General features: G+C 47.1%; 1 protein-coding gene across 11 annotated transcripts in view; it reads left to right on the forward strand.

Moving 5' to 3' along the window:
• LOC309382118 (chromodomain-helicase-DNA-binding protein 8-like) overlaps positions 1 to 23709 on the forward strand; it is a 146450-nt gene that overhangs the window by 83789 nt on the left and 38952 nt on the right. For 9 of the 11 annotated variants that reach the window (XM_081933611.1, XM_081933610.1, XM_081933616.1 and 6 more), the window contains 11 exons: positions 908 to 1084; positions 3745 to 3888; positions 4548 to 4803; positions 6664 to 6877; positions 8182 to 8377; positions 11329 to 11496; positions 13794 to 13973; positions 15492 to 15602; positions 17249 to 17460; positions 22205 to 22404; positions 23232 to 23424. In XM_081933611.1, coding sequence (XP_081789737.1) covers positions 908 to 1084; positions 3745 to 3888; positions 4548 to 4803; positions 6664 to 6877; positions 8182 to 8377; positions 11329 to 11496; positions 13794 to 13973; positions 15492 to 15602; positions 17249 to 17460; positions 22205 to 22404; positions 23232 to 23424 — 2051 coding nt within the window. The remainder of the gene's footprint in view (positions 1 to 907; positions 1085 to 3744; positions 3889 to 4547; positions 4804 to 6663; positions 6878 to 8181; positions 8378 to 11328; positions 11497 to 13793; positions 13974 to 15491; positions 15603 to 17248; positions 17461 to 22204; positions 22405 to 23231; positions 23425 to 23709) is intronic. The other 2 variants (XM_081933618.1, XM_081933619.1) reach the window with 1 other exon arrangement.

The following is a 23709-nucleotide window of genomic DNA, read 5'->3' on the forward strand; positions in this document are numbered from 1 at the left end:
CATGTCTCCCCTAGTCCTTCTTTCTATTAAACTAGACATACCCAGTTCCTGCAACCGTTCTTCATATGTTTTAGTCTCCAGTCCCCTAATCAGAAGAGCAACAAAGATGATGAGGGGACTGGAGGCTAAAGCACATGAAGAACGGTTGCAGGAACTGGGTATGTCTAGTTTAATGAAAAGAAGGATTAGGGGAGACCTGATAGCAGTGTTCCGATATCTCAGGGGTTGCCACAAAGAAGAGGGAGTCAAACTATTCTCCAAGGCACCTGAGGGTAGAACAAGAAGCAATATATAACATATATAATGCAATAATACAATAGTAGAGTTGGAAGGGACCTTGGAGGTCTTCTAGTCCAACCCCCTGCCTAGGCAGGAAACCCTATACCTTATATAACCCTATATAACTCGCTATTCCTATAACACCAGATCTTTTTAATCAACAAAACCAAAGTCAAAGTCTCAATTTTTATTTCTTCACAAGCACAAATTCCAGAAGTGATATCCAAACAAAGACCTATTTCCCTCTTTGAATAAAATCATCCATTTAACCATTCCTACTTTCATCTTCTTTGCTCTGGAAACAATGTGTATTTTTCTATTTGCACCTAGTAATCTTTGCGGTTGCTTGTGATTTTGTCACGTTTTTGGTGGATTTTGCCGCCACCTCAGCAAGGTGGGATGATCTCCTCAGGGCTTGGAAGCTAAGCAGGATAAGACGGGGTTAATATTTGGTGAGGGTGCCCCCCCCCAAAAAAAAACAACCCAGGATTGTAGGTAGTTCTGGGAAGTGACCCCCCAGAAGAAGATGGTGGCCAAACTCTTCCAAACTTTGCCTAGAAAACTGCTTTGCTAATGACTTTCCCAGAAATTAAGTTTTTATTTCTCGCTCGCTTCTGCTCCCTAACAGGGTCGCCTGATCCCAGGCGCCTACAAGTTTGACGCCCTGATCACCACCTTTGAGATGATCCTGTCGGACTGCCCTGAGCTGAGGGAGATCGAGTGGCGCTGTGTGATCATCGATGAAGCTCACCGCCTGAAGAACCGCAACTGCAAACTGCTGGACAGCCTCAAGCATATGGACCTGGTAGGAGCCCAAGCCGCCTGTCCTGCTTGCGAAATATTTTTTGATGGATCACGTTGCTGGATATGCTGTTTTGGAGATTTCCCTCGAGGAGCGCCTCCAGCATTGAGAGACTTCTCATCGTGAGGAGATAGGACGTATAGAATAACAGAGTTGGAAGGGACCTTAGAGGTCTTCTAGTCCAACCCCCTGCCTAGGCAGGAAACCCTACACCATTTCAGACAAATGGCTATCCAACATCTTCTTAAAAACTTCCAGTGTTGGAGCATTCGCAACTTCTGGACACAAGTTGTTCCATTGATTAATTGTTCTAACTGTCAGGAAATTTCTCCTTAGTTCTAAGTTTCTTCTCTCCTTGATTTGGGGAAGGGGGGGAGGAACCCCTGAACTGGTGCTGGGTTGTGGGAATCTGACTTTCGGAGGTCGACGAGTCATAACACATCTCTTGTTGCTTGGAACATTTGTGTTGTAGCTGCTGGAGCTACTCAACAGTGTGGTGCTCTCCCCTGATGGCCGCACTCGCCCTCCCCGCCACCTTGGGCCCCGCATCCGGCCCACAACCAGGGGACGTGGCGCTTCCGCGCTAGTCAGTCTGGCCGGCAGGAAGGCAAGCAGGCAGCCCTCCTTCAATACAGTCCTGCAGTATTCTGGGGCCTCCGCATGTCCCATTTTTGGCCTCCCTGGCCTCCAGAAGCACTCTGATGGCCAGAAATGGGAGACGGGGAGGCCCCAGGAGGCCTCCCACTTCCAGTTTTTTGCCTCCCCGGCCTCTAGAAGCACTCTGATAGGCAAAAACGTTGATCTTACCTTCCAGTTCCAGCCCTTGGGGCTCACAAAGGTAAGACCTATGTTCGGCCGATGGGTCGGGTAGGTGAGGCGATGTGGGCAGGGCAGCCTTGTTGTCCCGTGTGAGCCGGATTAATGGGTTCGGCGGGCCGTATCAGGCCTGCGGGCCATAGTTTCAAGGACCCCTGGTATAGGGCAGTGGTGAAATTCACATTTTTTTACTACCAGTTCTGTGGGCGTGGAAAGGGAAGGGTAAGGCAAAATCTCCATTCTCACCGCACTCCAAGGGAAAAGGATATTGCTAAATCTCCATTCCCACCCCACTCTGGGGCCAGCCAGAGGTGGTATTTGCTGGTTCTCTTAACTACTCAAAGTTTCCACTACCAGTTCTCCAGAACCTGTCAGAGCCTGCTGAATTTCACCCCTGGTCTAGGCTCTCTCTCCTGCTTGAGCAGGGAGTTGGACTAGAAGACCTCCAAGGTCCCTTCCATCTCTGGTATTCTGTTCTTCTAGGCCTGTGATGGCACCCGTGCCTGAAGTAGCACATAGAGCCATCTCGCCTGGCACGCGCCGCCTTGCCCGTTCCTCTTCCGGACGTCTGGCGCACCTGCACACGCCATGATCAGCTGTCCTTCGTGCATGCGCCCATGCCGGAAACTGGAAGAGCTGGTCTTCTGTTTTTCGGTGTGAGCATGGGTGCCGGCCAGCTGATTGTCGCACGCGCGCTAGCGGTAGGATTCACTTGCCTTCCCTACCAATTCGCAAATGTAAGGGCGCATTTTTGCGCATGTGCAGCGCTTGCGCATTACGTTGGGGCGGGTGGTCGGAGCCTCCCGCACCCGCTGCTATCGGTTTGCCCGAACCAGAGAGAACCGGCTGAATACCACCTCTGATGCGCATGCGCCAGTAATGGAAAGACTAACTTGCCGGCATGCATGCACGTGTCGGAAACTGGAAGTTCATTTTCTGCCGCGCACATGCTCCCTGGGCAGCTCCTCTTCCGGGTTATGGTCCTGACACGTGCACTCCTTTTTTGGGACGCCCTACGCACAGTCACCCATGCGCTGGTGACGTCTCGCCTGGACTACTGTAACGCTCTCTACATGGGGCTTCCCTTGAAATGCACTCGGAGACTGCAGTTGGTCCAGAATGCGGCCGCGCGGGTGATTATGGGGAGTACTAAGTACTCCCATGTGACACCTCTCCTGCGCGAGCTGCACTAGCTCCCTGTGGTCTATCGGGTGCGTTTCAAGGTCTTGATTACGATCTTTAAAGCGCTCCATGGCTCAGGACCTAGTTACCTGCGGGATCGTATTCTGCCCCATACATCCCTACGACCCATCCGCTCGCACAGAGAGGGACTTCTCCAGGTGCCGTCCACCAGACAGTGCCATGGGGCGGCACCTAGGAGCAGAGCCTTCTCTGTGGCGGGCCCAGCCCTGTGGAATGACCTCCCCCCGGATATTAGGACCACTACTGACCTCCGCTCCTTCCGTATAAAGCTCAAGACCCACCTATTCCAAATAGCCGGCCTGGCTCAATCATAACTTCATAACGCTCCTGATGGGTTTTTTAATTCAGTAATTTTATTTAATGGGATTTTAAATTGTGTTTTTTAATTGTCTTTCACTTATGAGTCTACCTCCTCCATGCACATGTATATGTCTTTGTTCTTTATGTATATATGTTTGTCTTTATCTGTATTTTATCTGTTTTGATTGTACGCCGCCCCGAGTCCTTCGGGAGAGGGTTGCGGCTAATCAAATAAAATTATTATTATTATTATTATTTTTGGCAACTCAGTTCGCCATCTGTGTTTTAAGGTACTGTGATCTCATCATCTGTCTTGATGTCTCTTCCATCTTCCTCCCTTATAGGAACATAAAGTGTTGTTGACAGGCACCCCTCTCCAGAACACAGTGGAAGAACTCTTCAGCCTCCTGCACTTCCTTGAACCCTCCCAATTCCCCTCTGAGTCGGAGTTCCTCAAGGACTTTGGGGACCTCAAAACTGAAGAGCAGGTAAAAAAAAAGGGAGCTGTTGGATGTTGGCACTCTTTTTTCCTCTTTCTCGACCACCCGTTTCCTCTGCTTCTACCTTCCCTTCTGGCTGATTTCGCCCATTATTCACATGCTTAAACTTCTGCAATGTGCATGAAAAGCCGGTAAACCATCTTTAAGAGATGGGACATCCTGTCAGAGTTTGTTGCAGAAGAATCAAATCCAGAAAGCAGAGACAGATAACTGATGCAGCTGGATTCATTAACTTCTTTATATACATAAGAATAGGTGAATAAATGTACAATACCAACAGGTGATTCTTCCAAGTAAACAGAAGGCAGGAGAGTTACAGGCAAACACAAGCAGTTAGTTTCACATCAGCAGACAAGCCCAGAGAGACTGCTAGTTTACTTCTCAGAGCAGCAGACTGCTTAAGTTTCTGTTTCAATTCTGTGCACAGACTCAGATCTGTTAAAGCTCCCATCGGCTGACTTAGTTGCTATGCCTAGTCATTGGCTGACCTTGTTCCCATGTCTCTCCCAGTCATGAATATTTTAACACATCTTTTTCCAGTCCATCTGTCTTAAGAAGCCAACAGTCCTTGCAAAACTCGTTTCATTGCAGCTTGCTCCACCTCAAGATGTCAACGGCTCTAACTGCTGCTCTTTCCCACCCTCCAGGTACAGAAACTGCAGGCAATCCTGAAGCCTATGATGCTCCGGCGGCTGAAGGAGGATGTTGAGAAGAATTTGGCTCCCAAGCAGGAAACAATCATTGAGGTGGAGCTGACCAACATCCAGAAGAAGTACTACCGGGCCATCCTAGAGAAGAACTTCAACTTCCTCTCCAAGGGGGCGGGGCACAGCAACATGCCCAACCTTCTCAACACCATGATGGAACTACGCAAGTGTTGCAACCACCCCTACCTCATCAATGGTAAGTGTGAGGAAATGGATGGAAAAGCTTTTTGGGGTGTGGATAACGGAAGGATTGAGCTGCCTAGAATGCAGACTTGGAATGGAACGGAATGGAATAGGGTTAGGAATAGGATTAGTGTATAGAATAGGATTAGGATTAGGAAAGAGAATAGAATAGAATTGGCAACATAGAATAGAATAGAATAGAATATATAATAGAATATGAATAGAATAGAAAATAGGAATAGAATAGACTATATATAGAATAGAATAGAATAGAATATAAAATAGAATATGAATAGAATAGAAAATAGGAATAGGAATAAAATAGACTATATATAGAATAGAATATAAAATAGAATAAGAATAGAATAGAAAATAGGAATAGGAATAGAATAGACTATATATAGAATAGAATAGAATATAAAATAGAATATGAATAGAATAGAAAATAGGAATAGGAATAGAATAGACTATATATAGAATAGAATAGCACAGAATACAGTAGATTTTTTTTATTGGGCAAGTTTGATTGGGCACACAAGGAATTTGTTTCCAGTGCATAGGTTCTGAGTGTACATACAAAAAACAAAGTGATATGTCATAGGTCATATTCATTAATCATAAATTACAAACAAGTGATAAATAATAAGATACCAATAAGGGAAATAGCAGGAAAGATGAGAAGGATAATAATAGCACTGTAACCTACTACATGGGTAAATGTCTTTAGGCCTAAGACAGTGCAGTGGGAATCACCGTATTTTTCGGAGTATAAGACGCACCAAGGTTTTGAAGAGGCAATTTTTTTAAAAAAGTAGGTAGATAGAGGGATAGACAGGGAGAGAGAGAAATACAGTGGGTAGGTAGTGAGAGAGAGAGTAGTTAAGTAGGTAGGTTGATAAAGGGATAGAGAGAGCAAGAGAGAAATAGAGAGGGAGGGAGGTAGAGAGAAAAAGAGAGAGAGAAATACAGTAGATAGGGAGAGAGAGAGTAGGTTGGTAGGTAGAGGGATAGAGAGAGAAAAATACAGTAGACAGGTAGGTAGATAAAGAGAGTAGGTAGGTAGGTAGATAAAGGGAGGGAGAGAGAGAGAGAGAGAGAGAGAGAGAGAGAGAGAGAGAGAGAGAGAAATACAATAGATAGCTATGTGTTTCTGCTGGCACAGCACTTGTTCAATGTAATTCTCATCAATCAGTTAAAGAGCTTTCGGGGGGGGGGGGGGTTGCACTCTGCAAACCTCCCAAAAACGGCCCATTTTTCATGAAAATGGGCCCGGCCCGTCCCCCCCCCCCGAAAAAAAGGCATGCATTTTTCACAAAAACGGGGCCATTTTTTGTCAAAAAAAATTGCATGCATACTGTAGCCTTATGGAGGCTTATAGAGTGCTGCTGGGGGCTGGGGGGGGGAACGGCCCGTTTATCTCTCATTTCTGCCCTCCCCAGCCCCCAGGAGCTCTCTGAAAGCCTCCATAAGGGTATGCACAGCTATTTTGGTGAAGGGTGAAGGGGGCGGGGCTTTGGGAGGCAAAAGCTGCTGTATTCGGTGTATGAGACGCACCCAGATTTTCAGCCTCTTTTTTGAGGAAAAAAGGTGCCTCTGATACTCCGAAAAATACGGTAGGTGTTCAATTAAATCTAAGTGGGGAAACTGCTCTTTGCAAAATAAAGGCAGTCTGCAACTTACCTTGGTCATTTAGCAACCATTCAAACTTTTGACAGATCCCCAAAATGGTACTTGCGACCTGGATTCAAAGTTTAAATTGGTCATGTCAGTGCCTTGACTTATGATTGTCATGATATATAGTGGAAAATGTGGATAATTCCTTCATCTGCATTCTTTTCTCCACACACCCCCCCCTCCAAAAAAAAACAACTAGGTGCCGAGGAGAAGATCTTGACGGAGTTTCGGGATTCCTGCCACCATCACGTGCCCCATGACTTTCCCCTGCAGGCCATGGTGCGTTCCTCCGGGAAATTGGTGCTGATCGATAAACTGCTTCCTAAGCTGAAAGCCGGAGGACACAAGGTGCTGATTTTTTCCCAGATGGTCCGTTGCCTCGACATCCTGGAAGACTACCTCATCCAAAAGAGGTGAGAGCTTGTGCAGCGATGGCGACGACGACGTTGTTATCCGTTCAGTTGTGTCCAACTCTTGGTGATTCAGTGGGCCTCTCCACATCTTCTGATCTTGCACTGCTTCTTTGGCCCAAAGAAAGGTGCTTTTTTAGGAGGCAACTGGGCTTTCTTGTTTTTTTCTGTTGAAGAGGTTTCGCTTCTCATCCAAGAAGCTTCTTCAGCTCTGACTGGATGGTGGGGATTGGAAGGATTTATACTCCTTACAGACAGGTGGTCATTTGCATACTTTTGGAGAGTCACCGAGGCCACTTGGAGTCCCACAGTTGCTTTTTCAAGAGGCAACTGGACTTTCTGGTTTTTTTCTGTTGAAGACATTTTGCTTCTCATCCAAGAAGCTTCTTCAGCTCTGACTGGATGGTGGGGATTGGAAGGATTTATACTCCTTGTAGACAGCTGGTCATTTGCATACTTTTAGAGAGTCACTGAGGCCACTTGGAGTCCCAGAATTGCTTTTTCAGGAGGCAACTGGACTTCCTTGTTTTTTTCTGTTGAAGAGGTTTCGCTTCTCATCCAAGAAGCTTCTTCAGCTCTGACTGGATGGTGGGGAATGGAAGGATTGATACTCCTTGCAGACAGCTGGTCATTTGCATCCTTTCAGAGAGTCACTGAGGCCACTTGGAGTCCCAGAGTTGCTTTTTCAAGAGGCAACTGGACTTCCTTGTTTTTCTTGGAAGACGTTTCGCTTCTCATCCAAGAAGCTTCTTCAGCTCCGACTGGATGGTGGGGAAGGGAAGGATTTATCCTCCTTGCAGACAGCCGGTCGTTTGCATCCTTTTTAGAGAGTCGTTGAGGCCACTTGGAGTCCCAGAGTTGCTTTTTCAAGAGGCAACTGGACTTTCTTGGTTTTTTTTCTTGGAAGACATTTCACTTCTCATCCAAGAAGCTTTTTCCGCTCTCGATTGGATGGTGGGAAATGCAAGTTTATGTTCCTGAAAACAGTTTGTTCATTCGCATCCTTCTTAGAGGGTCGTTGAAGCACGTGGGCTTTATCTGTGTCCTCAGGGTCACCTGAGTAGGTGATGGTAGTTGCAATGTTTCCTCTGGAAACTCGGGGGGGGAGGGGGGAATTTCCAGAGGAAAAGAACTGCAGACTACAGGAACCAGGAATGAATGCTGAGCTACAGCATTCATTCAGAATTCGTGGTAGCCTGAATTAGAGGCAGGTGCGCGAGCGATTGCAGTGAAGACGGATGGGTTAGGATGTTGGCTGCCGGTGCCGCAAGCTGATTTTTACAGAATTGTGCCTCTTTCCCGCGCAGGTATCTCTACGAGCGTATCGATGGGCGGGTGCGTGGCAATCTGCGGCAGGCCGCCATCGACCGCTTTAGCAAGCCTGACTCGGATCGCTTTGTGTTCCTTCTCTGCACCCGGGCGGGAGGGCTGGGGATCAACCTCACGGCGGCTGATACCTGCATCATTTTCGACTCGGACTGGAATCCTCAAAACGACTTGCAGGTACTGTTGGGGCCTCTGGCGAATCAGACACCGGTAGCCCAGAAACGTGAGAATTGAAACATCGGTTCTGTTAAGATGTCATTTGTCTGGAATAACAATAGCACTTAGACTTACATACTGCCGTATGTACCAATTGTGTGTCTCTTCTCGGCAGGATGGATTTGATTTAAATCAAGGTTTTTTTTGAATTCTACATTTAGGCAAGAAAAACAAAATGCACAGGTACAGTATAGGTGATACCTTGCTCAGTAGTAGTAACTGTGAAAGGGATCTTGGAGTCCTAGTGGACAACCATTTAAATAGGAGCCAGCCATGTGCAGCAGCTGCCAAAAAAGCCAACACAGTTCTAGGCTGCATCAACAGAGGGATAGAATCAAGATCACGTGAAGGGTTAATACCACTTTATAATGCCTTGGTAAGGCCACACTTGGAATCCTGCATTCAGTTCTGGTCGCCACGATGTAGAAAAGATGTGGAGACTCTAGAAAGAGTGCAGAGAAGAACAACAAAGAGGATTAGGGGACTGGAGACTAAAACACATGAAGAGCAGTTGCAGGAACTAGGTATGTCTAGTTTAAGAGAAAGAAGGACTAGGGGAGACATGATAGCATTGTTCCAATATCTCAGGGGTTGCCACAAAGAAGAGGGAGTCAAACTATTCTCCAAGGCACCTGAGGGTAGAACAAGAAGCAATGGGTGGAAACTAATCAAGGAGAGAAGCAACTTAGAACTGAGGAGAAATTTCCTAACAGTTAGAACAATGAATCAGTGGAACAGCTTGCCTCCAGAAGTTGTGAAAGCCCCAACACTGGAAGTCTTTAAGAAGATGTTGGATAGCCATTTGTCTGGAACGGTATAGGGTTTCCTGCCTAGGCAGGGGGTTGGACTAGAAGACCTCCAACGTCCCTTCCAACTCTGCTATTGTATTGTATAAGTCGATTTAAATCAGTAGTAAAAAAGACTTGAATTAAATCAATTTGATTTAAATCATAATTTTTAAAGAGCAGCAGCTCCACCTCTGACTTGCTGTTGACTCACCGACAGTCCCATTCACTTTCTTTTTTAAAATCTTTTTATTAAACAGTTTTCCCCCCATTTTTTTAAACACAAATATTTCATCTACTAATATGGTAATTTATACATATTTCTTCTATACGTATGACTTGCAATGTACTTATTTCTATACAATACATCTTATATCATTCTGTGTATATATATTCCTCTTATAACTATTATTCTGTACTGTTTTATATACAACATGTCTTACTTTCCCTCCCCCCTTCTTAATTATGCAGTTTTAATATTGTTTTCTAATTTCTTAATCTTTTATCCTTTAATGCTTTCTTATTCTTTGCATCTTTCCTCTCACCATTTGTACCGTACATTCCATGCTAAGTAATACTCAGATTCCCCTTTGTCTTTTATTTCTTTTGTAAGCCTGTCCATTTCAGCACATTCTAATGCTTTTTTTTTTTTACACATTTTCTTCTGTTGGTATATTTTTGTTTTTCCAATTTTGTGCGTGTATGATTCTTGCTGCAGTTATTACCTGTAGCATTATGTACATGTAGTATTTAGTCCCATTCACTTTAACGGGACAGCTGGTGACGCGGCAGTGACACAAGGGGAGGGACTTGGTAGGCAGCTAGTGAGTGGATGCCCGCTAACATGGCCTGCGGCCATGATGGATCTGAAATAACAGGCACCCTTTAATATTATATTTATAAGCTGCTTCGAAGGTTTCACTTTCATTTTCACTGCTTGCCCTTCCTCCTCACACGTAGAGCCTGGTGGCACAGGTGCATTTCTCTTCAAACCATCATACAGTTTGTAGTGTACACAGATTTGCAAAACAATGGCTAAGTGGATACTTAATCACAAACTAACAATGGTTACGGCGTATAAAGAAAATCTTTATAAGATGTTCTACAGATGGCATCTCCCCCCCAGCACGGCTCTCCACAATGTTTAAAAATCTGGCCCCAAATTGTTGGAAGTGTATAAAAAACACCAGGCACTTTTTATCATATGTGGTGGACGTGCAATGAGGCAAAAAAATATTGGAAAACGATCCAATCATGGTTAGAACAAATGGTGGGAGACCAAATCTTGTTTAATCCAGAAATTTTTCTCCTAGGTATAATACTGGAGGGGTTTAAGAAAGATACACTTTATCTAATTATATATGTACTAACTGTGGCATGCATAACTTATGCACAATATTGGAAAAAAGAAAATATACCATCAGAGCTAGATATAATCAGCAAAGTGTTGGCCTGTGCAGAAGCAGATAGGCTCACTCTTGAACTTAAAAATAAAGGGGAATCAGAATATTTTGAAGTCTGGAACAGATTTTATAATTGGTATAAGACAAGGTGACAAGACTGGAACAAATGTATATATTGTGATTGGACAGAAGGATAGACAATGTATTAAGTAGGCTAATCGTTAATGGGTGAGACTAGCTGTAAATAACGTGAATGTATGATCACTTCGACTTCGCGGTACCGCATTGTTTTAAAGGTAAAAATAATTAAAATATATTTTAAAAAGAAAGATTTGCAAAACAATAGGATAAGGGACTATTCCAGAACTTTGGATTTTGGATTTATCTCATGGTTACGGTGAAATTGTGCAAAAGCATCAACGCGGTGCATATTATCTCAGCTTTGCCAAGCTTGGATTCATTGAAAGAATTTCCCAAAATACGTAAAGAAGCGTAACTAAGCTCCATTTCATGCTGAATGAACTAAATTATTAATGTACCTTAAATAGATAATTACCTTTAGGTAAGATTTTTAGTCGAAAAGCATTTTGCTAAAATAAATTGTGATTTTTTAAAAATCTGATTTAATTTTTTTTTTAAAAATCATCGGGTTTTATCCACGCGGCCTCTGGGTCTGAAGGATGCTTGTAGGCTTCACACCTCTGTTTGTTTCCCTCCCCCGCAGGCACAAGCTCGCTGCCACCGCATTGGACAGAGCAAGGCTGTGAAAGTTTACCGCCTCATCACTCGGAATTCCTACGAGCGGGAGATGTTTGACAAAGCCAGCCTCAAGCTGGGCCTGGATAAGGCCGTCCTGCAGTCCATGAGTGGACGAGAAGGGAGCATCACTGGGGTAAGGGAGAGAATGGGAAGCTGCTGCGGAAAGAGTAAAAGAAGATGACCTTGGCGGAGGAGATAAGCGAGATATCCCTCCCAAGAAGCATAGCGGAAGCCCAAAAACAAATCTGATGTGGAGAGGAAAGAGCTCAGATAAAGACTCCGCCTTAGTTTCCGGGAGAATTGGTTGGGGGAAAGATTTGCAGGTTCCATTCCTGCTACTGATCTAACAAAGCAGGATTTTTTTCCAACCTTCCTGCTTTTCTAGGTCCGGTGCATATAGCGAGGAAAGAGCAGAGAGGGGAAAACCCACTGATCAGAAATTCAACCTCTGTGCCCCAAACTTTTAAGGTGGAAGCTTCTCTCGCTTCTTGGGAAATTCACGTCTGGGAGTGCAGAATTGCACCCTGTCAGGTTAATACAAGGGAAAGCAGCAATAAAAAGACAACTCTTCTGATTGCCGTATTTTTCAGAGTATAATATGCTCTGGAGTATAAGGCGCACCTTAGTTTTTGGGGAGGAAAATAAGTGGGGGGGCACATTATGATTCCGCCTACCAACATCCATCGTGAATTCATCAGGCTAGCATCCTTAGCAAAGAGCCTGATCTGCTTCAGCACATTAGCCTGATTCAGCACGAGCAGCTGATTGGCGGGTGGATCGGCCTCCCGGAATACCCCCCAATCAGCTGTTCTCCAGAGGTGAACGTTAACAGGTTCGCAGGTTGTGAGAGCATTCACTCGCTACACTTGCGGGCACCTCATTGGGGCAGACACGCAGCTTCAAAAATGCAGCTGATTGTCACAGGGTGCGCCGGGGAGTACAGCAGGCGAAGCGCGGAACTGGTCCGACAAGGCAGCAGAATAAAATAGAATTGAATCGAATTTATTAGCCAAGTGTGATTGGACACACAAGAATTGCCTTGGGTGCATAGGCTCTTAGTGTACATAAAAAGACAAGATGCATTCGTCAAGAATCCTAAGGTACAGCACTTAATGATAGCCATAGGGTACAAATAAGGAATCAGGAAATAATATCAACATAAATTGTGAGAATACAAGCAACAGTCCCAAGACAACTCTCCAAGCAAACTGGAAGTGCCCCGGAGGCTTCAGGGAAGCGCCCTGAAGGTCCCTGAAGCCTTTGGAGCGCTCAAAACGACCCTCCGGCAAACCGGAAGTCACTTCCGGTTTGCTCGGAGGGTCGTTTTGACTGCTCCAAAGGCTTCAGGGAAGCCTCCTGAAGATCCCTGAAGCCTCCGGAGGGCTTCGGGGGGGGGCGGGGGAGGCTGTTTTCGCCCTCCCCAGGCTCCTATAAAGTCTCTGGAGCCTGGGGAGGGCGAAAAAAGCATGCAAAAATTGGGGGGTCGCGCCTGTAGTGTGCGCATGCACACTGGGGTGTGTGTCGCGCATTGCATTATGGGTGCGGCACGCCCGCACACGACCCCCCTGCGCTCCCCCCCACTTACGGCACGCGAGCCAAAAAAGGTTCGCCATCGCTGACATAGAAGGTAGGTTTTGAAGCTTATAACGGTCGTCTTTTGAATGCTGCACACACGCGCTGAACCGGTTGTTAGGGTTAGGGTTAAACTTAGTTGTTAAACCAGTTGCATCCCACCGCTGAGCACCTGTCCTATCATCTGTCAAAAATTAAAATTAAAAAAAATATATAATTATAATGTGAAGGTTCCAAGAGTTTGCCCTAATTAATTTACAAGCCCAGGGACGAAATTCAAAGTAAAACCATTCGTTTATTAGGACTAACATCTTAGCACGGACTTCTGTGTAGCTGAAACTAAATCACACTGAATGGCGTCTGACCTTTACCCCCGTGCCCCGTCCCCTCTGGCTGAGGTCATTAATCACATTCTCCAACGGGACGTTTAAGCAGGGTTCTAGACATGCGCATTCACATCCCAGTACAGAAATATGAGACTTTTACTCTGGCCAAAACTATGCATGGAATTTCCCTCCCCTTCTCAAGGTGATAGTAGTCATGGAAACGCCTTAGGCGTTGACATATAACTTGCCACTTTTGCAACGATTATGATTGATTGATGGTTCGATTGATTGATTGGATTGACCGATTGGGGGGGGGGAAACAAAGACTCAAAAGGGCAGAGTCAATGGACAGCTAGGGCTTTTTCTAGCCATTCTTAAGTTTCCTTAAGTTTTTTTTTTTTTAATGTATTGCTTTCAAAGTATTTTGATGGCACAGCTGGCTTTTCCTAGGTTGCTCCCTGACTCTGGTTTAACCAAAAGAGAAGAGGGGGGGGGGAAAAAACCGACCCTTTCTTCCTTTCCCACCCCACAGATTCAGCAGTTTTCGAAGAAAGAGATTGAGGATTTGCTGCGCAAAGGGGCCTATGCCGCCATTATGGAAGAGGATGATGAAGGGTCTAAGTTCTGCGAAGAAGACATTGACCAGATCCTTCTTCGGCGCACCACCACCATCACCATCGAGAGTGAAGGGAAAGGGTCCACCTTTGCCAAGGTATCCTCGTCTGTCTGTCCGTCTATCTACCGTATTTTTCGGAGTATAAGGCGCACCTTTTTTCCTCAAAAAAGAAGCTGAAAATCTGGGTGGGTCTTATACACCGAATACATCATATATTTTTTTTGCCTCCTGAAGGCCCCCCCCTTCACCAAAATGGCTGTGCATACCCTTTGGGTCCTCATTTTACCCACCTCGAAAGGATGGAAGCCTGAGTCAACCTTGAGCCTGGTGAAATTCAAACTCCCAAAATTGCAGGCAGCCGGCATTCAGCAGAAGTAACCGGCAGTAAATGCCCTCTTAACCACTTTGCCACCGCTGCTCTTAAAGCAAAGTCTTTCTGATCGTTCACACTTTTAAGGCAACGAACTGAGTTTCCCACAACACACTGAGCCACAAAGTATCTAAGCGCCACGATTCTGGTGGGTTGCACAGATCAGTGACGTGCGGTGAGGTTTATGGCTGGTGAGGCACTGACCCAGTGGTGGGTTTCAAATATTTTTAGACTTGTGGACTTCAACTCCCAGAATTCCACAGCCAGGCATGCTCAGTTCTGATTTAAAATGACAGCATTTGTTTTTCTCCTTTGTGAAATAACTTTCCTTTTTTCATTTTCTTTTTCTTCTCCCTTCCCCTCCTTCCTCCCTCTCTCCCTTCCTCCCCCTCTCTCAAACACACACACACAGAATTTGGATTGGACTATCTCTCCTACCCCCTTCCCTCTCATCACTTTCAAACAAACACACACACACACACACACACACACACACACACACAAGTTGGATTGGATATCTTTTCCAGTGGCTTGAAAGCAGCTCCTCTGCCATCCCCCCCATTCCCCTGCTGCCTTCCCCAAACACCTCCACCATTGCAAATGCAGCCTGCTGACTGGGTGGGAAATGCCTGGAATGCAATAAAGCCCGCCCACTCACCTCCTGCTGGCAGGATGGGGTGAGAGGAGAGGCAGAGAAGCCAGAGGGGAGCCGATCCAAGCCTTCCAAAAGAAAGAGGCTGGGGGAAAGTGTGTGTGCTACAGCATGGCTCTTTGCCTGGCTTCTGTGGATGACTCTGCTTAACTATTTAAAAAGCCTCTAAAAAAGCGCCCTCTACTATGAGGCAGGAGAACTGCGTGCCTCACCTACGTCAGGAATTTTTAGGCTTTTAACCCTTGCTTAACTCTGCTCGAGTGATCATAAAACGCCTAAAGTCAGACTAGATGAGGCATGCAGTTCTCCTGCCTCATAGTAGAGGGCGCTTTTTTAGAGGCTCTTTTAAACAGTTAAGCAGAGTCATCCACGGTGAGGCAGCAACTAGCTCAGCTTTTTCCTTTTAAATTTTTTTTTCTTTTCATGATGAGAGCGGTGAGGCTGTGCCTCACTTGCCTCACCTGACTGCACGTCACTGGCACAGATCTAGCAGAAAGTTTTGTACATGAGAGCGTGTGTGAAGTCTGCTTTACAGTAAGCCTGCTAACTCACACGGTCGTCTTCCTTTCTTTTGCCTCTTCTCCTTTCCCAGGCAAGTTTTGTGGCCTCTGAAAACAGGACAGACATCGCCCTGGATGACCCCAACTTCTGGCAGAAATGGGCCAAGAAAGCAGATTTGGACCTGGATCTCCTGAACAGTAAGGTGGGTTGAACCGGGACGAGGGATGCAGTCAACTCGTACGATTGGCTGGCTGAGTAATAGAAGAATCAAGAGAAGGATGGCATGACGTTTAATCTCTCATGGCACAGAATCCTAGTTGTGTGGATGACAGATTATTTTCTCTGCTCCAGGACTGGATCCTCTAAAGCAGCGGTCACCAACTGGTGGTCCGCGGACCACTGGCGGTTTGTGAGAAAAGTTTGGTGGTCCACAGAAAAATTATTTGCATTTTTTATATTGCACTAAATCAGGGGTCTTCCAATTACGGCCCCTGGGACGTATACGTGCAATGAACGTTTGTGTTGCTGAAGAGAGTCTCCCCCTTTGGGGTCTTTTTGTGTGGGTCAGAGGGGGGGGGAGAAATTCTGACTTGGGGTCTGCTTCAGCCTCCTGGTGGGGGGCTTTGGGCGAAGGCTGGAGGGAAGTTCCCGCTGGTGGCGAAGAGCCGGAAGGGCTCGTTCCAGTGGGACTGCATCATGGCCTGGAACTGGCTGACATCTCAGTCTGCTGAGCTTCCAGGGGCCGGTACTTGGCCTTGCACTCCCGCAGGCCTTCCCTCTGCTTGGAAAGCCTATGCTCCTAGTCCTCAGTGAAGTGGTCATGCGTCAAATCTGGGCATTACTTTTAAGGAGGATTTGGGCAAACCAAAATAGGTTTAGATAAGGAACAGAGAAGAGCAATTAGGAGACTAAATTTGGTTATAAGAGATTGGGAGAGGGGGGGGAACGGGAAGATTGCCTTCAAATGTAGAACGTGGGATAGTGTGAGGGGTCCTTGGTTGTTTTGCTGCAGACATTTCATTACCCAAACAAGGGAATATCATCAGTGTGACTGCTGATTTTAACTGATGATAGCAATAGCACTTAGACATATATACCGCTTCATAACGCTTTACAGCCCTTTCTAGGCAGTTTATAGAGTCAGCCTATTGTCCCCAACAATCTGGGTCCTCATTTTGTTGACCTTGGAAGGATGGATTTGCATTCCTATGCTGTTTCCAAGTCTTAAGATTCAGTGATGGAAAGAGGGCAGAAGTGAGAATTGTCCATGGAGGAATTGAAATACATTTGGAGATCTGGAGGGGAATTGACATACGGTGAGAGATCCAACACGTTCAAAGATCCAGAGGGGAATTGACGTACATTCAGAGATCCAGAGGGGAATTGACACACATTCAGAGATCCAGAGGGGAACTGACATATGTTCAGAGATCCAGAAGGGAATTGACACACATTCACATATCCAGAGGGGGAATTGACACACGTTCAGAGATCCAGATGGGAATTGACACACGTTCAGAGATCCAGAGGGGAATTTACACACATTCCGAGATCCAGATGGGAATTGACACACGTTCAGAGATCCAGAGGGGAATTGACACATGTTCAGAGATCCAAAGGGAAATTGACACACGTTCAGAGATCCAGAGGGGAATTGACAAATGTTCAGAGATCCAGAAGGGAATTGACACACACTCAAGAGATCCAGAGGGGAATTGAAATGTTGAGACATGTTGAATTAACACAGACTCAGAGATCCAGAGGGGAATTGACACACGTTCAGAGATCCAGACGGGAATTGACACACATTCAGAGATCCAGAGGGTTTTTCCTCTTCGTTTCCTACAGAACAACCTGGTGATTGACACGCCTCGCATCCGCAAGCAGACTCGCCACTTCAGTACCCTGAAGGACGACGACCTGGTTGAGTTCTCCGACTTGGAGAGCGACGATGACGACCGGCCTCGCTCCCGGCGCCACGACCGGCACCACCATCCCCTCCACCATTCGTACGGGCGCACCGACTGCTTCCAGGTGGAGAAACAACTGCTGGTCTATGGGTATGTGGCGTGGAGGGAGGCCTCCCGAAAAGCAACGGGATGTGTGGAAAGGAGGATTATGGGAGTTGTAGGGGAAGATGTGCGTGCTTGTGTGTGTGTTTTAATCCAATTCCTTGTGGGAAGAGGGGGGGGGGATTATCTTGGAAGCTTAGACTAGAAATAGGAATGGAATGAAATAGAATAAAATTAGGAATAGAATACAATAGAATAGAATAACAGTTGGAAAAGACCTTGAAGGTCTTCTAGTCCAACCCCCTGCCAAGTCAGGAAACGCTACATCACTTGAGACAATCAATCAATCAATCAATCAATCAAACTTTTATTTATAAACCGCGCCCTTTCCTAAACAGGACTCGGGGCGGTGTACAGTCATTATTAAAAATCATATACATATCAAAATAGAATACATATACATAAACATAGACATAGACGGAGGAGGTAGAAAATATACTGTACCATATTTAATTAAAAATACAAATAAGATTAAAATTCCCTTAAAAATTCCACGATAAGATGTTTGCCAGGAGGTGAAAGATGGAGCTATAAATCGGCTAAGCCAGCTAATTGGAACAGGTGGGTCTTAAGTTTCTGTCGGAAGGAGCGGAGGTCGTTAATAGTTCTAATATCGGGGGGGAGGACATTCCAGAGGGTTGGGCCCATCACAGAGAAGGCTCTACTCCTAGGCCCCACCCGCTGGCACTGCTTGGCGGATGGCACCTGGAGGAGTCCCTCCCTGTGAGAGCGGATAGGTCGTAGAGATGTGTGAGGTGAGATGCGATCCCGCAGGTAACTAGGTCCCATGCCATGGAGCGCTTTAAAGATAGTGACCAACACTTGAAACGCACCCGAAAAACCACAGGTAGCCAGTGCAGCTCGCGCATGAGTGGTGTTATATGGGAGTATCTTGTTCCTCCCATGATGGCCCGCGCGGCCGCATTCTGAACTAGCTGAAGTCTTCGGGTGCATCTCAAGGGGAGCCCCATGTAGAGAGCATTGCAGTAGTCCAGGCGAGACGTCACCAGCGCATGAGTGACTGTGCGTAAGGCGTCCCGATCCAATAGGGGGCGCAATTGGCGCACCAGGCGAACCTGGTGGAACGCCCCCCTCGCCACGGCTGTCACATGGTCATCCATCGACAGCCGGGCATCAAGGAGGACGCCCAAATTGCGCGCCCGTTCCACGGGGGGGCAGTTGTTCGCCCCCTATGGCCAGCGATGGCATCCACTGGTTGAACCGGGGCGCCAGTAGCCACAGCCACTCAGTCTTGGAGGGGTTGAGTTTAAGACAAATGGTTGTCCAATTTCTTATTTAAAACTTCCAGTGTTGGAGCATTTATAACTACTCGAGGCAAGTCATTCCACTGATTAATTGTTCTAACTGTCATGAAATTTCTCCTTAGTTCTAGGTTGCTGGGTTATTGAGAGCTACCCAAGGAGAGAGAGAGTCATGGTGAATTGTCCCAAAGGTTTTTTTTTCCAAGAAGCAACTGGACTTTCTGATTTTTTTTCTTTGGGGCCCTTTCACTTCTCATCCAAGAAGCATCTTCAGCTGAGTTGTCCCAAAGAGCTGAAGAAGAAGACGCTTCTTAGATGAGAAGCGAAAAGGCTTCAAAGGAAAAAAAAAAACCCATGACTGAGAATCTCCATAGTTATGGTAGATTGGCTTCCTCGTAGTACAGGTAGGGAGTTAGTTCAACTCCCAATAATTTACTTTTTGAATTTAAACGTAACAATTAGTTCGATTGAGGCAAGAAAAAAAATAGCTTTTTTTTATTTGCCAAAAAAAAACAAAGAGGGAGGGTGAATACAATTCTGATAGAGAAATGAATTCCCGGATCACATGTGTGTGTAAGTGAACCATTGCTACTACAAGTAGTCCTCCACTTAACAACAATTCATTTAGTGTCTGTTTAGAGTTACAACGGGACTGGGGGGGGGAAAGGGACTTACGATGCATGTTTCACACTTACAACCCTTGCCGCATTCCCATGGTCACGTGATGAAAATTCAGATGCTTGGAACGGGTTCATATTTATGACGGTTCCCTTGTCCTGCGGTCATGTGATCACCTGTTGCAAAGTTGGGACAAGTAAAATCAATCGGGAAGCCACCCTGTTACTGCATTAACAGCTGCGGGAATTCACTTAACCTACCAGTTTCAAAGCATGCAAATGCGAGCAGATAAATAGGTACCCCTTCGTGGGAAACTAACAGCTTTCCGTGCGTTTTGGCATATACAATATAGAGTTAGTCCTCAACTCAACAACAGTTCACAGCGACAGTTCAAAGTTACAACAGCGCTGGAAAATGCGGCTTACGACGGTTTTTCACAGTTGCGACCTTTGCAGCATTCCCATGTTCACAGGTTCAAAATTCAGATGCTTGGCAACTGATTGTGAAGTTGTGAATGCCCCAACACTGGAAGTCTTTAAGAAGATGTTGGATAGCCATTTGTCTGAAACGGTATAGGGTTTCCTGCCTAGGCAGGGGTTTGGACTAGAAGACCTCCAAGGTCCCTTCCAACTCTGCGATTGTATTGATTCAGACGTACGACCATTACTTGTGTCCCGGGGCCACGTGATCACCTTTTGCGACTTTCTGGACAAGCCGATGCAATGGGGAAGCCGGATTTGCTTAGCAAGCGCCTGTCTTACTACTCAACGGCAGTGATTCACTTAACAAGGGGGCAGAAAAGGTCGCAAAATGGGGCAAAGCTGCACTTAACAAATTCCTCACTTTGCAACATAGCTAAATTACAGTCGCACATCGAAGGCTACCTGCAGTCATACGGGCCACATGACTACGGAAGCCCTTTGGGACAACACTGGCTCCCTTGGCTAGGAATCCGATATGAGCGCTGGCACCCAGAGTCTATCATGACCGGATAGGGGGAAAACGTTAATGGTTCAAAAGATTGTCCTCTCTTTTTCACTGGACCTAAATCCCTGTGAAGATAGCGTCTTGTTCTTGGAGTGGGGCGGTGGCCTAGAGGTGGAATTCTCGCCTCACAATCAGGAGACTGTGAGTTCGATCCTAGGCAGAGGTAGATATTTCTCTCTCTGGGCACAATGAGAATATATCTTCTGAACAAAACTCTGCATTGGCAACAGGGAAAGGCATCTGGCCATTAAATGCTCTACTAGCTCCATTCAGTTGCCCAGTCTCCACCCCACAAGGGATTATGGGGTCGTTAAAAGAGGATGATAGAGCCTTTGCTCCCCCCCCCCCCCCCGCTCCCTAAGAAGCAAAGGTTCTAGTCAGTGATGGCTAATCTTTTCCGGACCAAGTGCCGACAGCACATGCGCAGAGGAGGTGAACTGGGTTACGGCTTGCGTGCCCACAGAGAGGGCGCTGTGTGCCACCTCTGGCACGCATGCCATGGGTTTGCCATCACAGGTCTAGGTGTATAGTTGCAGTTGCTGAAAGAGAATACCTTGATTTCTACGGTAGGTAGGGCTCCCCGTAGCACTACTGACAATGTTACCTACCGTGTTTCCCCGAAAATACGACCTGTCCTAAAACTAACGCCTTGCCACATTTTTCGCGTTAGCAAAAATATAAGCCCACCCCCGAAAATAAGCCCCATGGACAACTTCCCGCTCCGCTCACCGACCTAACGGTATACCGAAGGTGCCAAGCGGGGGGGGGGGAGAAGGCGCTCACATTGCTTGACGCCTTCAGGATACCACTAGGTTGGGGAGTGGCGTTCTGCCTGGCCGGAGGGGGGAGTTGCTGGGCAGCTGCTCCCGTGTGAGCGGGCTCCCGAAGAGCCGGGCACATCCTCAGGGGCGAAGCAGCCATGAGGTGAGCACACTCATGAGCAGTCGCCCGGCAAACCCCCTCTCCAGCCGGGCAGAGCGCCATTCACTGACCTAGGGGATACCTAAGGGGCCAAGGCATGTGGCGCTCTGCCCACCCCCCAGCTCCCGCGGCTTGGCACATTTGGGATACCCCCTAGGTCAGTGCATGGCGCTGTGCCCGGCTGGAGAGGGGGGTTGCGCGATCGCCTGTTCCGCTCCCAACAAGCATACCTCCCAGCCTCACCATGCCCTAGCTCAACCGCCGTCGCCGCTGAGCTCCGAGCATAACTTCTCCGGCTTCCAAACTCCAAAACTCGGCTGCCGAGTCTTCCAGCAGCGGCCGCTCTAGGAGTGCGCTCTATGGTTGTGGGCCAGCTGCCGGACAGAGAGTCTTCCGGACAGAGAGTCTTCCAGCAGCCATCCCACACCGTAGAGCGCACTCCTAGAGCGGCCGCTGCTGGAAGACTCGGCAGCCAAGTTTTGGAGTTTGGAAACCGGAGAAGAAGTTATGCTCGGCGCGGCGCGGCGGCGGCTGGGCCAGGACATGGTGAGGCTGGGAGGCATGCTTGCTGGGGGTAGAACAGGCGCTTGCGCAACCCCCTTCTCTAGCCGGGCAGAGCTCTATGCACTGAACTAGGAGGTATCCCAAATGTGCCAAGCCGCGGGAGCTGGGGAGCGGGCAGAGCACCACGTGCCTTGGCTGTGCCCGGCTGTTCAGGAGCCCCCTCACAAGGGAGCAGCTGCCCGGCAACCCCAAAACAATAAGCCCTCCCCCTATAATAAGCCCAAGGCCATATTTCACGGGGCAAAAGAAAATAAGACCCTGTCTTATTTGGGGGGAAACCCGGAAGTTAGAGCAATGACAAGCCAGCTCAGAAAGCACCAAGGGCCCTTCCCCATCCTTATTAGCCATCTGAGCAATGTCTCTGTTGCTTTGCCTGGCAGCTGGGGCCGCTGGAGGGAGATCCTGTCGCATGGACGTTTCAAGCGGCGGATGTCCGAGCGGGACGTGGAGACCATATGCCGCGCCATCCTGGTCTACTGCTTGATGCATTATCGGGGCGACGAGAACATCAAAGGATTCATCTGGGATCTCATCAGCCCGGTTGAGAACGGCAAAGCCAAGGAGCTTCAGAACCACTCGGGTAAGCGAGAGGGAAGGGGCTCCTTTGATAGAACTTAGAATAATAACTTTATTGTCACGTTGAACGTAGACTAATCGGCACACGTTAAAATGAAATTCCGTTGCATACAGCTCTCAAAGGGTGACCATCTCCAATAAACACGGCAAAAACATGTCAAAATAAATTCTGCATGTACCCACATACATTCTATGACAGAGAGAAAGAACATAGTCTAGTTTGGATATATGTATGTACACGGTGAGAAAAATGAATCTATACCTGACGTATGGCTTAGGGAACAAAGCTTTTCCAGAATCAGTCCTACTAGAAACCTCCCAAAGGAGGAGCAACAGAAACAGACCGTAAAGTATGGGGTCTTTAGCAATGCTTCAAGCACTAAGCACATAGCGTTTATAAGCAGCATCCTGAACGAGAGAAAGTGAGCTTCCTATAATCATCTCCGCTGTCCTCACCACTCCCTTTATGGGCTTTCTATCTCAGGCACTGCGGCCTGAGTTTGTTAAGACATGCCCAATCATGCCTCTGTAAAAAATATCCCCCTCTATTGCTGTCCTTTGAGAGTGTTACCCACACCTATGTGTCCATTCTGTTGATAGGAGGACTTTGATCCAAGCTTGAGATTTTGGCCTCCTTAATCCTTTTCCAGGGGTGGAGAGAATGTAGGGTGGTGGACTCTTGGGAAATGGAATAATGTTGGTGTCCCTTTGCTGTTGTTGGGCCCTTTAAGTGGCTCCTTCTGTGTTGTGTGTCTGTGTGTGTGAGTTGAGCTACTCTGCAAAAGCCGGGGTGACCTAATCCCTATTGCACTGGTTCCATGTTGTACCTAGCCCCTGCTCTGAGCTCCCTTCCTGTTCCTCGGGCAGGCCTGTCCATCCCGGTTCCACGGGGCCGCAAGGGGAAGAAAGTCAAGTCTCAGACCACGTTTGATCTCCAGAAAGCAGAGTGGATCCACAAGTACAACCCGGACACTCTCTTCCAAGACGAAGGGTACAAGAAACATCTCAAGCACCAATGCAACAAGTAAGAAGGGAGGGGGGGATGAAGGGAGATCCAGCCCGGGGTGCTCCTGTAAAGCCAGTAGAAGCCAACTCCCTGGATCCCAATCTTTTTTCCAGGCAGAAAAGATGGGAACTCGAGGAGGGTAGACAGATAGTGCCAGATCCCAACCTCAGTCTTCAAAAATGCTGGTTTTGGCATTTTTCCAATTTGCTGTTCGAGAGGCTGGGTGTGGTCCACTGAAAAATAATTGTATGGTGGTAATGCTGTCTCTTTCTTTCTTTCTTTCTTTCTTTCTTCCTTCCTTCC

The sequence above is a fragment of the Natrix helvetica genome, assembly GCF_964273705.1.
Source record: "Natrix helvetica genome assembly, chromosome: Z".
NCBI classification, from domain to species: domain Eukaryota; kingdom Metazoa; phylum Chordata; class Lepidosauria; order Squamata; family Natricidae; genus Natrix; species Natrix helvetica.